The 13502-nt window shown below is 36.0% G+C and overlaps 1 protein-coding gene across 2 annotated transcripts in view; it reads left to right on the top strand.

Annotated features, from left to right (window-relative positions):
• LOC144010132 (exostosin-1b) overlaps positions 1 to 12988 on the top strand; it is a 61874-nt gene extending 48886 nt beyond the window's left edge. The window contains exons 6-13 of one of the 2 annotated variants that reach the window (XM_077510281.1): positions 549 to 681; positions 3599 to 3717; positions 3792 to 3887; positions 8263 to 8352; positions 9275 to 9435; positions 10629 to 10800; positions 12574 to 12774; positions 12872 to 12988. In XM_077510281.1, coding sequence (XP_077366407.1) covers positions 549 to 681; positions 3599 to 3717; positions 3792 to 3887; positions 8263 to 8352; positions 9275 to 9435; positions 10629 to 10800; positions 12574 to 12759 — 957 coding nt within the window. In that variant the 3' untranslated portion in view covers positions 12760 to 12774; positions 12872 to 12988. The other variant, XM_077510280.1, reaches the window with a different exon arrangement.
• The last annotated feature ends 514 nt before the right edge of the window (positions 12989 to 13502 follow it).

Raw genomic sequence — 13502 nt, 5'->3', positions numbered from 1 at the left:
CTTGAGCTTCATGGCACACACGCAGCAGTTGAAGGCAATATTAGCGGGGGTTTGCGAGTCGTATCTCCACATATATTATATATTATATAGACTCGTGCAATTTCAAGGTTTCACAATATTCTTTTTTTCTTCCAAATTTCCCATCAGGCAATCAATCAATTGTATCATTGCTTATTATATTATTATAACATTGTATTTACAATGTCATTACACAATTGACCTCCTCATCAAAAATGGTTGTGCACTTAAAATTTTTCTTATCGAAGAAAACATGGTCTACCTTCCAAGGTTCCACTGTGTTTTTTTTTTTTTCAGTAATAACATTGTAATAACAATCAAAATGTCTGCAGTTGTGCAAACCTAAGCAACTTTTTTTGTTTTTTTTTGTTTTGCAAGGTGGTCTATCTTTTGAGGTTGCACATTAAAAAAACATAGTGTATTATTACGTCATAATAAATTGTGTAATAACATTGTAATAATATTATATTGTAATATATGGTTTTCTACAGTGGCATTTGCGTTTATCTTTATTTTATCCGCCCATCCAGATAATCCGGGACCGTGTGGACTCTGTGGTGTCCCGAAACCGCCTGATGTGGAACTCCCTTCCTGGTGGTCTCTATGCACTCCCTCAGTACTCAACAGACCCTGCACGCTTCCCATTTTACTACGCCATGCTGGGTGAGGAGCAAAACTGCTCTCTCCATCTTTTTTTTTTTATTTTTTTTTTTAAATAATTAATTGGCCACCGATTATTATTGGCCAAAAACAATGGGCCAATTGGGCCAAATTGCCGATTATTTTCCCCTTAAAACGTTATCGAAGAAAACCAAAGTTTCCGACGCTGCGAAAGTACCCTGAATGCACCATTTTTGCTTGCGTCGCAGTAGCAACTAGCAAGTGTATAGCGTATGTTATTTTGGTTATTCTGTTGTCCCTAAATGTCCTTTCCGTTTTTTTTTTGTTTTTTTTTTTTAATGACACTGCATTTGGAGTTAACTGTAAAACTAAACACACAACTTTAAGAATTACATCCACTGTATATTTCAATAAAAAAAAATTAGGCTTCGTTTTTAAAACATCGCTCGCCTAGCGCTAACAGGAAGTTACCAAATGCTAACAGGAAGTTAGCATCAACATCGGGAGTTTTAATCCAAAAATATGCTGTGTTTTTAAAACCGCTGGCCTAGCGATAGCATGAAGTTAGCAAATGCTAACAGGAAGTTAGCATCAGCTTCGGGAGTGTTTTTCCTTCAAATAACGAATATCCACACACAAATGTTGTGGCAACACATACCCACAGATGAGATAACATTACACAAAGGCACAAATTCTTCCCAATGTGTGGAAAAAACGAGTTATATTAAATAGAATTTCAATCGCAACTTTCTTCTGTACTCACTTTAAGTGTGTAGCCCATTGGATGCACGGCACCACACTGCCCCCAAGAGGCCAAAACGCACCGGAACTGTCAAGTATTCTTACTGTTGTTTTCAGTTGCTATTATGTTTTTTTAGTTTATTCTATTCTTATTTCACTTTATTGTTTTTATTTTGTAATTGTCCTTTCAAATGATATATTGTAAAGTTGATATTTCAAGGATCAAAGACTTTTTTTTTTTTTTTCTTCAAAATTCAAGGATGCAAACATCCAAGTTGGTTCTTTTTTTTTTTTTTTTTTTTTTTTTTTTTTTTTTTTTTTCTGCTGGACAATCTGCCAAATGATAATCAAAAACCTTGACATAATCTGGCTTGTAATTTATTCTGACTTTCCTGGTTGCATGTTGATGCTCCCAAAAAGGCAATTCGGTGTTGGGGGGGGGGGGGTTATTATACGTAAGGCCACCTGAGATGCAGTCAGTGTCAGAGAGATGGATCGAGCAAGCACTAAAGAGCACTCCAGCTCCACTTATCCGTGCGCTTGCGAGTATTCCCAAGCAGGCGAGCCAACACCTGGCACGCCATGTGCCCAGTCGCCGCTACGTCGGCTCTCTTGCGCCCCCTCCAGTCAGAAATAGGCCACGCACCACGTTAGCTTGCGCCAAAAGGTGCTTGAGTGTTGGCTTTCACATTAGATTTATTTATTTATTTTTTTCTCCCCTCGCTCTTCGGACTTTTCTTTGTAACGTGCGTGCACTCAGGGCCAACGATGAGGCGCTCTAAAGCAGTCATACTAGCCCCTGGTACACGCCAGCTATCAAGTCAAATTGACCCGCCCTGCCCACCGCCCCTCCTTCTTGTTTTTGTCACCGTGATGTGCGCGCACTCGTGGCGACGACGGGGCGCTCTAAAGTCCACTTGATTTGCTTTGCTTTTTTGCAGTAACTTCAACTGTTAAGACTGGTGACTGCAGGAAAGAAAGAAAAAAAAAAAAAATCAATTCCGCCAGTCCATTTAAGCGCCGCGCCCGACGTGGCGGCTCGTTCATCAAGCGCGCTCGTTTCAAGTTTGGCCGCGCTCGCTAACGTTTTTATCTTTTTTTGGTTGCGCGCCAAACGCGACACTTTTGGGGTTTATCGGAGCAAATTGGCGGCGCTAACGGAGGGCATCAGAACCCGGGCGAGTTCAGCGGAGGATTTAACAAGCCTGCTCATGCGAACGGGATGCGTGTGCGCGCGTGTCACAAAGACAGATGGCAGCTTCAACACACGGCCCACGAAGCATTTACATGAGGAAGAATCCTGAAATATCCGTTACAATTCTCTAAAATTGTCTAATTCAAATATATGTATTTCATTGATCTCATTTTCTTTTATTTAATTCTTGTAAATACCTTGCGATTGGCTGGCAATCAATCCAGGGTGTTACCCCGCCTACTGTCCAAAGCCAGCTGAGATAGGCTCCAGCACCCCTCCCGCGACCCTTGTGAGGAGCAAGCGGTCAAGAAAATGGACGGATGAATTGTTGTAAATAATCAAATACAAATATTAGTCGATTCTAATTTCCTCAATTGTAAATATAAACTTCAAAATATTCCGAATTGTCTTAAAGTGCAGTAAATCAGGTCTTTCATACATATAATATATTACTTAACCATTTTTGGCAGTCAAACGTAAATATTTTTGTCTATAATAAATTTACAATTTTCATTATTTTTTAATGTATCTTTAAAAACACATTTTTGCAACATGCAGTCAACTGAAAATGACATCACAAGGTGCTCCTGAGCACATGTGATGTCATTTTCAGTCGACAAGTGTCAAAATAGTTTTTTAAAAGTATAAATTGTACGTGATAAACAATGAAAGTTAATTAATTATCGACAAAATATTAACTTTTTATTGCTATAATGGATTAAATAAGTGAAGTATCCCTTTAAATTAATAATTTAATAAATAGTTGTAAATTCAACAGTAAATTTCAAGAAAACAGTACGATACAAAAAAAATGACCTTTTTTTTTTAGAATTTATTGGGAAAATTAGATATTTAAATAAATCGATTCGATGTCAATTATTCGATTTTTTTTTTTTTTTTTTTTTTTTAACCCATTCCTAAAAATATATATTATTTAAAAAATATATATATTTGACATATGCATTCAACCCTTTGTAATTGTCAGTGAAATCTTTTTTTTTTTTTTGGTGTGTGTATTTGCAGGTAAGAGTCCGCCACCGCAGTTCACCGGCGTGATCCACACGGTGAGTCCGCTGCAGTCGCAGCCGTCACCCGTCGTCAAGCTCATCATCGCTGTGGCCAAGTCCAAGTTCTGTGCGCAGGTGGGTGCCAAATGGAAATATAGAATTCTACCATAACCTTGAACATTATTTTGTATTTTGTTTGTCTGCTGCAGATCGTGGTTTTGTGGAACAGCGACAAGCCTTTACCTCCCAGGAACAAGTGGCCCTCCACCAGCGTGCCTCTCACCGTCATCCAAGGGCAGAGCAAGGTCACTCGCACACTCGTCAACGACGACATTCAACTCGAATCAACCGCTTTTTTTTTTAAGACAGAAATTTGACAATTCTAATGTCAATTACAGAAAAAAAAATACATTTAATTGAAAAAGAAAAATTCAAACCCTAAGCGCTAATAAAAGGGGGTTGGCCTTCCCCATAAAAAAAAAAAAACAAAAAAAAAAAAAACATAAAACTAACATTTTAAAATCTTTTTTTTGAAATATTGAAAAAAATCTGCGGATATGTTTCAAAATATTTACATTTTGTTCTCAATATTTTTATTTATTTATTTATTTATTTTATTTTTATTTTTTTTCTTCATGGAAAGTAATCTGGTGACCACCTTCCTGTCGCCCTCTAGTGACCATTCACCGTTGTTACATTGTCTTTTTCTAGTTCTTATATTTTACGTTTTATAATACATCATCATTTAAAAATGTGAAAACGACAACAACAACAAAAAATCTACCGTTTTGTGTAAAAAGAATTAGTAAAGCTACAGCAACCCTGGATTAACTCATTCAAACCCAAAAACGTATAAATACGTTTTTTAATACTTTGTCCTGCACTCATATTTATACTCGTATTTAAACGTATTTATGTTTTGTTTTTATGCTAGTGCATACAAAAGGCTTTAATGCAGCTTCTGACCTCAAGAGGTTGTTTAAAGCAATGGCAGTTGTTTAAAAAAAAAAAAAAAAAAAGCCAGTAGGTGGCAGTAGTGTATAAGAGATCAACCAGGGCCATGTTGCAACAAGCTCTTTTTGAGAGTCTTTTCACCAGGAATGTGAATATCGATGAAACTTAGCTATTTTCTAATGCTAATTTCTGCAAAACGGAAACAGATACAAATATATATATTTTTTTCCTGATGAAGGAAGAGACTCTAATCTTTCTTTTGGTAGGTTCCATATTTTTTTTTATTAAAATAGCAATAGAACACCATATTCTTACAAAATCCAGTAAAACAGCCGTCAGTCAAAATGGCTGCCAGTGAATGAGTTAAGAACCATGTTGTGTATAATACGGAATATGGAAGTGGATTCTACATGATTGAAGTCGATCCGAACAGGAAGTCATGACAGGTTAAGCAGCTTGTCGCGTCATTTCCGGCCAATTCCGTATCGAGCGTCTCGTCTGTTTTCCGTCCGGCCTGAGTAAGCACAACATGACCCTCGCGCGCTAAATCACGCCGAGTCGGCTGGAACATGCCGAGCAAGCGCTTCGGCGCCGTCGCCGCCGCCGCATCAATATTATCAGCGGCGGACGTGTTTCAGCGTCATCAATCACAGCTCAAGTCGGCACGTCTCCGTCGGCGAGCTTGACTTTTACGTACGGCTCCCTCTCACGACATCCATCCTGCCTCCTTCAGCCGTGCCACAAAATCATGATGATGCGCGCAAGGTGAAAAAGTCAAGTCGGCTCAAATGGGAGTCGGACATGTTAAAAACGGCAAAAAGTGAAAATAAAAGTCTCTAAGATACTGGAAGTGAACATTTTTGCTGGTGAGCAGTACTAGCATGCTACTTTCTGGCTCATGGAGATTAACGTAAAACGATAAAAAGACAAAAACGTAAACAAAAATCAGTTCTATTAAAAGTGAAAAAGTCATTTTGTGTATCATCAAGTTAATGTACTAGTTTTTGGTTCATGTAGATTTACGTAAAATGTAAAAAAAAAAATGGCAAAAGTTTTAGCTAGCTAGCATACACTTTTGTGATTTGTAATATAAATAAAAGTAAATAAATAAATACATACATACATACATACATAAAAGTCCTCTAAGATACTGGAAGTGAAAATTGGAGTAGTTTTTTTTTTTTATCTTTTTGTTGATTAGCACTAGCATGCTACTTTCTGGCTCGTGGGGATTAACGTAAAACGATAAAAAGACAAAGAGTCAACTAAAATCAGTTCAATTAAAAGTGAAAAAGGCCTTTTGTCTATCATCAAGTTAATGAACTAATTTTTGGTTCATGGAGATTCATGTGAAATGTTAAAAAAAAATGCGAAAAAGTAAAAGCTAGCTAGCATACACTTTTGTGATTTGTGGAGATTAGCATTAAATGTTAAAAATTACAAATACAAGAATAAAAGATCATATTACTAATTTTGAGTTGTTTAAATGTATATATTTGCACTTTTTGTTTTTACATTTTAAAATAACTAATTTAATAAATCTGGCATAATGTTTTAACAAAATTTATAGCTTCATATTTTTTATGTTAGCAATTTCTTATTTTGCACCAAAAAAAAAAAAGATCATCCTAATCGTGATTTCAATTACCAAAAAAAAAAATAAATAAATCATGATTTTCTTCAGAATCGAGCAGTTTTAGGCTAAGCTATACGGTTGTGCTTGCAAGTCAAAGCAAAACAAAAACACCAAAAAAAAAATTACTTTTTATTGGGCAGTGACCAAGTAAAAAATAATCATCTTATTCTTATTTTACACTAAGTTGTAATCTTTTTAGTTCTCAGTAGGACGCATTAATGAGATGACATCATCCAATTAATTTTTTTTTTTTTTAAATAAAAAAATGGTTGCTGCCTATAGAAGCCTGCATATACGTCCAGATAGACACCATCGATGGCTTCCTAATGATGCTGCACATAGCTGTGCGTGACCCTTGACCTCCCGCTTGAATTTAACAGGGACGACGCGACGCGGCGTTCGGGGAAAAAAAAAAAAAGAAAACTCCCACGGCGTCGCAGCGGTCGGCGCGTACGGCGAGCGAGTTAATGGCCGCGAGGCGAAGATACGCTTGGCGACCATCGAACCTCCGCCGGATCTCGGCGGGATCTAATCTTGGACCGGCGATGGGCGGGGCTTGGACGGCGGGGGGGGTGCAGGGACGGAATTCTGCTGCCTTCAGACGATTGATTTGGAATGCGAGCGCCACGGGGCGAACGTTAAATATGATATAACGCTTACATGATAATTGGACGGAATGTGAAGCTTTATTTTTGGTCAAGCTGTGACCTTGCGGATGATGAATTGATGAGACGTTGCCGTTTTTAAGAGCGAGTCGTCAAATTTCACCGTCACGCTCCGCGCAAGGACCAAAAAAAAAAAAGTTTTTCCCATTTTTTGCCACCATGCGTAATAGCACACGTCGTTGGCTATTTTGCATCACACATTTGAATAGTGCACATAATTTGTATCAAATTTGAACGGCGAGTTGGTCACCGAAGGAAAACCTCAAAGTAGCCAAAATGGCCGCTTCAAAAACAAAATGGCAGACTTTTCATACATGGCTTAAAAGTGGTTTCAGGGGAATTGTTTTTAAAGTTTGGCATTTTCCAGCTGGGGTTATTATTATAATTTTGCAATTTTTCATTTGAGTTAGTTTTTATTTTGTTTTGAGTTTTGTTTTTCTAAATTTAGTTTTAATTAGTTTTCAGGGTGGTTCTGTTAGTTTTTATTAGTTTTAGTTATTTAATAAATGCTTAATTTTAATTTAGTTTTAGTTTCAGCATTAGTTTTAGTTTTTAGTTGTTTTTTTTTATGTGAGTGACGTCATCTTTTGGTGCTTTTCTATTGGCTGCTGCCAGATGACGTCACTTCCGCGCGACACACTTTCAAACGTCCTTATTCCGGTTCATATCGAAATAAATCGACTTCAAATCACACTTAAAATCGTCCCCAAACATTCATGCGTTAAATTAATTACCAAAGACCAAAACGAAGGACATTTTTGGCTGTAATTCTAGTTTTAGTTTCAGGTAGTTTTTCTTTTGATTTTGTTCCATGAACGAATTTTTTTTTTTTTTAAATTTATTTTAGTTTGTTTTTTTTCCTGAGTTTTAGTTAACTAAAATAACGACAACAGTAAGAAACCCAAGTCAGTTAGGAAGGAGTAATAAGTGCAGACTAAATGTGAGATTTTATACTTGGTCAATAAATGAAATCATAAAATATCCATCAATGTGAAATATGACAATTTTACAATTACTAAATGTTAGATTATGTTGTGTATTCTAATCCCGGTTTCAACCTCGCATCCCAACGTGAATTTTTTCTTTTCTCCTCACCGTGCAGCTGCGCGCACTTAAATAATTCACACTTTAATTAGAAGTCAATAAGATCATCAGCAGCGAATGGATGTTGGCCCCTGCACGCTTTGCTAGCTCGAAAATTGACGACGGGCGGACGGCTCGCCCAAAAGAAAAACACAACAACAACAACAAAAAAAACTAACCGTGTGATGGATGGACACGCCGCAGCGGAATAAACACATTTTGCTCCACTTGTTTACTTGGCCCCAAGGCTTTTTTGTTTACCACCACAAAAAAATATGGAATAAATCCCTAAAAAAAAAAAAAAAAAAAGACCAGCAACAACCTCTTTTCTGTTCCGTCCAGACGATGAGTAGTCGTTTTTACCCGCACGACGTCATCGTTGCCGACGCCATCCTCAGTCTGGACGAAGACTCGGTTCTCTCCACCAATGAGGTGAGTCACAAACTCTTTTATTATGCTCACATTGTGGATATATAGAGATTGTGAAAATGCATGTAATTATTCCTGATGATAATAAAACGACCACAAGAGGGCAGTTGGCTGCTCATATAGAATTTTTTTTTTTCAAAAATATATTCATTGGGGTTTTTTATGCAAACACAAAAAAATATACAAATGTAACAAAAACAAACTAAATATATATAATTATATAGAAATTTTTCAAAAATATATTTATTGTTTTGTTTTTTTTATGCGGACACAAAAAATATACAAATGTAACAAAAAACAAACAAAATATATATAGAATTATATATTTTTTTTCCAAAAATATATTCATTGGGGTTTTTTATGCGGACACAAAAAATATACAAATGTGACAAAAAACAAACAAAATATATATATAATTATTTATTTTTTTTTCTCAAAAATATATTCAATGGGTTTTTTTATGCAGACACAAAAAAATATACAAATGTAACAAAAAATAAGCAAAATATATCTAATTATATAGAAATTTTTCAAAAATATATTATGTATGTTTTTTTATGCGGACACAAAAAATATACAAATGTAACAAAAAACAAACAAAATATATAATTGTTTTGTTTTTTTCAAAAATATATAGTTTTTTTTCCTCCTAGAGGGGGAAGGGATGAACAAAACCAATGAGTTGCTCAAGCTAGCAGGTAGCCTGCTAAATGTCCACTCTACTGGACCTCGTTAAATCGTGCAGCAGTGCTTGATGGCGCCTGAAGTGTCCAATGAGTGTCCAGCCCCGCCCTCCCGCAAGTCTCATCAAAGTCCGCGTTCGTGTTCCCCACCGCCGCTGAATTGGCAGACGGCGAGCGACGGTGCGGTGACGGTGCTCTCGTATTGCGCAAACGTGGTGGTGATCGTTTTCCCTGTCGGCCAGGTGGATTTCGCCTTCGTCGTGTGGCAAAGTTTCCCGGATCGCATCGTGGGTTATCCGGCCCGCAGCCACTACTGGGACGCCTCGCGCTCCTGCTGGGGATACACGTCCAAGTGGACCAACGACTACTCCATGGTGCTCACCGGGGCCGCCTTCTACCACAGGTCTTTAGTTGAGCTTTTTGACGTTGCTCTGGGAAATTGTATTTTGACCATTCTGGGATGTGCAGTTTCATCTTAAAATCATGAAAATGAAAATAAATAGAAAAATGACCAAAGTGTTTTTCACATAGCCAGCGATGTTTTATTAGCTTCACTATTAGTTTTGGATTGATTTTTTTTATTATAGCTTTATTTTATTTTGAACTTTTTTTTTTTCTTTTTCTTTTTTAAGTTAGTTTTTTTTTAGTTTAGCTTTTTGCTATGTGGAAAACACTCATATCCAGTTTTTTCATTGTTTACATTTTTACGATTTTGGGATGTATGCATGCAGTTTTATCTTAAAATCAAAAAATGTAAATTTTTTAAAATGACGAGTGTTTTTCACATGGCAGCGGAGTTTTATTATTAGTGTTGGAGTTTTTTATTAGTTTTATTTTATTTTGACCTTTTTTTTAGTTAGTCTTTATTAGTTTGTTTAGTTTAGCTTTTTGTCGCTGCTACGTGAAAAACACTTATGTCCATTTTTTTGCATTGTTTGTATTTTTACAATTCTGGGATGTCTGCATGCAATTTCATCTTAAAATCATAAAAATGTAAATGAATTTGTAAAAATTCACACAGCAGTGACGTTTTATTAGTTTTACTATTTTACTATTAGTTTTAGTTTTTATTTAGTTGTTTATTATGTTATTTTGTTATTTTATGTTTTTATAATGTTTATTATAATCATTTATATTTTATTATTTTATTTTTATTTATTTTTTTTTTGGAGTGGGATTATTAGTTTTTAACCCAAAATGCTAGTACAATTAGTTTTGCTTTTATTAGTTTTAGTATTAGTTTTTTGTTGTTTTTATGAAGTATTTGTTGAGTGCAAAAAATTAAAAAAAAGTCACAAAATATTGTGTAATGAAGAAAAGTAAGAGAATTCTGATATGAATGTTCAACCTTGTACTTTTGTACAGTTTCACAGTAACACCAGAAAAAAAAATACATTGAAAAATAAAGTTCAAAAGCTCATGTTATGAAATTAAATTAAAAAAAAAAAAAATCTGTCATTATAGTTAGTTTTGCACTCATTTTTATTATATTTCATGACCATTTTTTTGGTGAAATTTGACTGACTTCTCGTGGTCCTTGTTGACGCTAGCAAGTAGCAAATATGGCGCCCCCCCCCACCCCCATCTTTCTTTCAGGTACTACCACTTCCTGTTCAGCAGCTCGGTGCCGGGCAGCCTGCTGAGCATGGTGGACCGCATGGCCAACTGCGAGGACATCCTGATGAACTTCCTGGTTTCGGCCGTCACCAGGCAGGCGCCCGTCAAGGTCACGCACAAGAAACAGTACAAGGAGACCATGATGGGACAAGTAAGTCAAGTCAAGTCAGATTGATTTTTGTATATACAACGATTCACATCCACGCCAAAAAACGCTGCCATTTTGCTTTGAGGCGGCCATTTTAGAGCCGTCCAACATTTCATCACTTGCGGAAGCTTGAATTATTTGATGATTATTCCGAGCCCCAAGAGATGACGATGAAATGAAAATCAAAGAGGAAATCATTTCAAATATTTCCTGTCATCGCGTCTGATGAAAGCCGTCCGTCTTTTCCGACGCGCTCGTCACGATGAAACGTTACTTTTTGCGATTATGATTTTGTTTTAACCACCGAGCGGAAATGACCGTCATCATTTTCCACACCCCTAAAAAAAATAAAATAAAATAAAAATATCTTTTGATGATCACCGTCGGGGGAATTCCCGTTTTTTTTTTTTTTTTTTACGACGTGTGCCCTGCGGACGGTACCAAATCGTGGCGATGTCATTATGATGTCATCGGGATTAGCTCCCGTTTCAATCAATATGTCCTCCTTCTTCACAGAAGCAATATGAGCGCGATATGGTTTTAATAATCTGCAAAAAAAAAAACTGTGAGGGTGCGTGCGGTCTCGCGATTGATTGATGTGTTGACCGCAGGCGCTTTGCGACCACTCGGCGAGTAATTAATGGCGCAAAATGAGCAAGGCCGACATTTCCAGGACTTCATTTATTCTTATGACATTTTTCAAATATACGCAATTGACGGAGGACTGACGTGAAAACGTTCCGCTAGAACCAGAACCAGAACCAGAACTAGAATGATGAGCAGACCCATATGAAGGCTGGATCGAGTACCGAAACAGAACCAGGACAGACTTAAAATTTTTTTTAAAAAACTAGTCTCAAAAGTAGGTCAGACCCAAAAATCAAAAATAGAACTCAAATCCAAAGTTGAACTTGCAACTGGAATTGAACAAGACCCAAATCTAGAACCAGAACTAAAATCAAAAGCAGAACCAAGTCCAAGAATCAAAACTACAACTATGGGACTAGAACTACTAGTACAAAAACAAGCAAAGCTAGACTAGAAATATGATTCGAAGCAGAACCGGCACTAGCGTCGAACTAGGACCAAAATGAAAAGCAGAACAAGCAACTACAACTTGTAGCAGATGTAAAAGTAGAACCAGTATTAAAACTACAACTAATACTAGTACGGGGATAATTATTATAGAATTTTTCATTTTAATTAATTTTGATTTCACTTTGAATTTTGATTTTCGAAATGTTGTTAGTTTGAATCAGTTTTCAGGGTGGTTCTGTTAGTTTTTTATTAGTTTTAGTTTTTTTATGCTTCGTTTTAGTTACTTTCAGTATTAGTTTTTTTTTTATTATGTCTATTACTTGTGTGCAATATTTAATAAAATATATTAAATTAAGTACCAATGCTAAAAAAGGAAACACATTTTCACTATAATTATAGTTAGTTTTAGTTAGTTTTGGAAGCATAAAATGTAGTTTTAATTTTTTACATTTTTTTTTCATTTTGATTTTATTTCATTCACAAAATTGTTTTTTTTTTATTTAATTGAATTGAATTTTTAATTTTTTTAATTTTTATTTTATTTAATTTTTTGTTGTTTTTTCTATTTTTGTTTTTTATTATTTTAGTATATTGTTTCATACTCGCAATTTATTTATGTATTTATTTAATGTATTTATTTTAGCTTTAGTGTTTTTGTTAGTTTTTGTTCACTAAAATAACCTTGCGTATCACTCTATGAAAAGAAAGTCAAAGGTGTTTTGCTTGGCACCCCGGAAGGGCTCCAAGACGTCGCGGTGGGCCGACCCGGATCACTTTGCGGCGCGGCAGACGTGCGTGAACGCCTTCAGCCGCTGGCTGGGCTTCATGCCTCTGCTGCACTCGCAGATGCGACTGGACCCGCTCCTCTTCCGGGACCGGGTGTCCGTGCTGCGCAAGAAGTACCGACACATCGAGAGGCTGTGAACGGCGCGGCGGAAGGTACGCTCGCTCTCTCGCGACGGGCCGGCTGCATGAACGCTAAACTTTCTTCTTCTTCTTCTTCACGTCATCAAAAAAAAAAAAAAAACGCAAAAAGAAGCGGAATGGTGTCTGAACGATCCAAACGATGGACAATGTTGCTGTTGTTGTACTTTTACGGCTGCCGTTGCTGTCTGGATCAAGCAAATAAAATCCACGTATGCTATGAAAAGTGTCACGCAAAGGTCACTTGTTTTTTTTATTGCTGGCTTGGGTCAAGTCATTCGGTACACGTGTCAGTATTTCATATGCTCAAAAATGCAACAACAACAAAAAATGCTTGTTTCTAAATAAGCGAGATACTCGGGTGATATTTAGACAAAAAAATTGAAAAAGAAATTATGAAAATGTGTGAAAAAAGGGAGCTTTATTTTACCAACAGCAATTATTATTATTATTAGTAGTAGTAGTAGCATTAAAATTAGTCCAATGTTTTGGCAATATATTTATTATTATTTTTATTATTATTATCATTATTATTATGTATATTATCAGTATTACATATGCTAAAAAATGCACACAAAAAAAATTACTTTTTCTCAATAAGTGACATACTCAGGTGATATTTAGGCAAAGAAATTTAAAAAAAAATTATGAAAATGTGTGAAAAAAGGGAACTTTATTTTACCAACAGCAATTATTAATATTATTAGTAGTAGTAGTAGTAGTATTAAAATTATTCCAATGTT

Source organism: Festucalex cinctus, chromosome 21 (genome assembly GCF_051991245.1).
Source record: "Festucalex cinctus isolate MCC-2025b chromosome 21, RoL_Fcin_1.0, whole genome shotgun sequence".
NCBI classification, from domain to species: domain Eukaryota; kingdom Metazoa; phylum Chordata; class Actinopteri; order Syngnathiformes; family Syngnathidae; genus Festucalex; species Festucalex cinctus.
The sequence above is the reverse complement of the archived record's forward strand: the minus strand, read 5'-3'. Positions and strand labels throughout refer to the sequence as shown.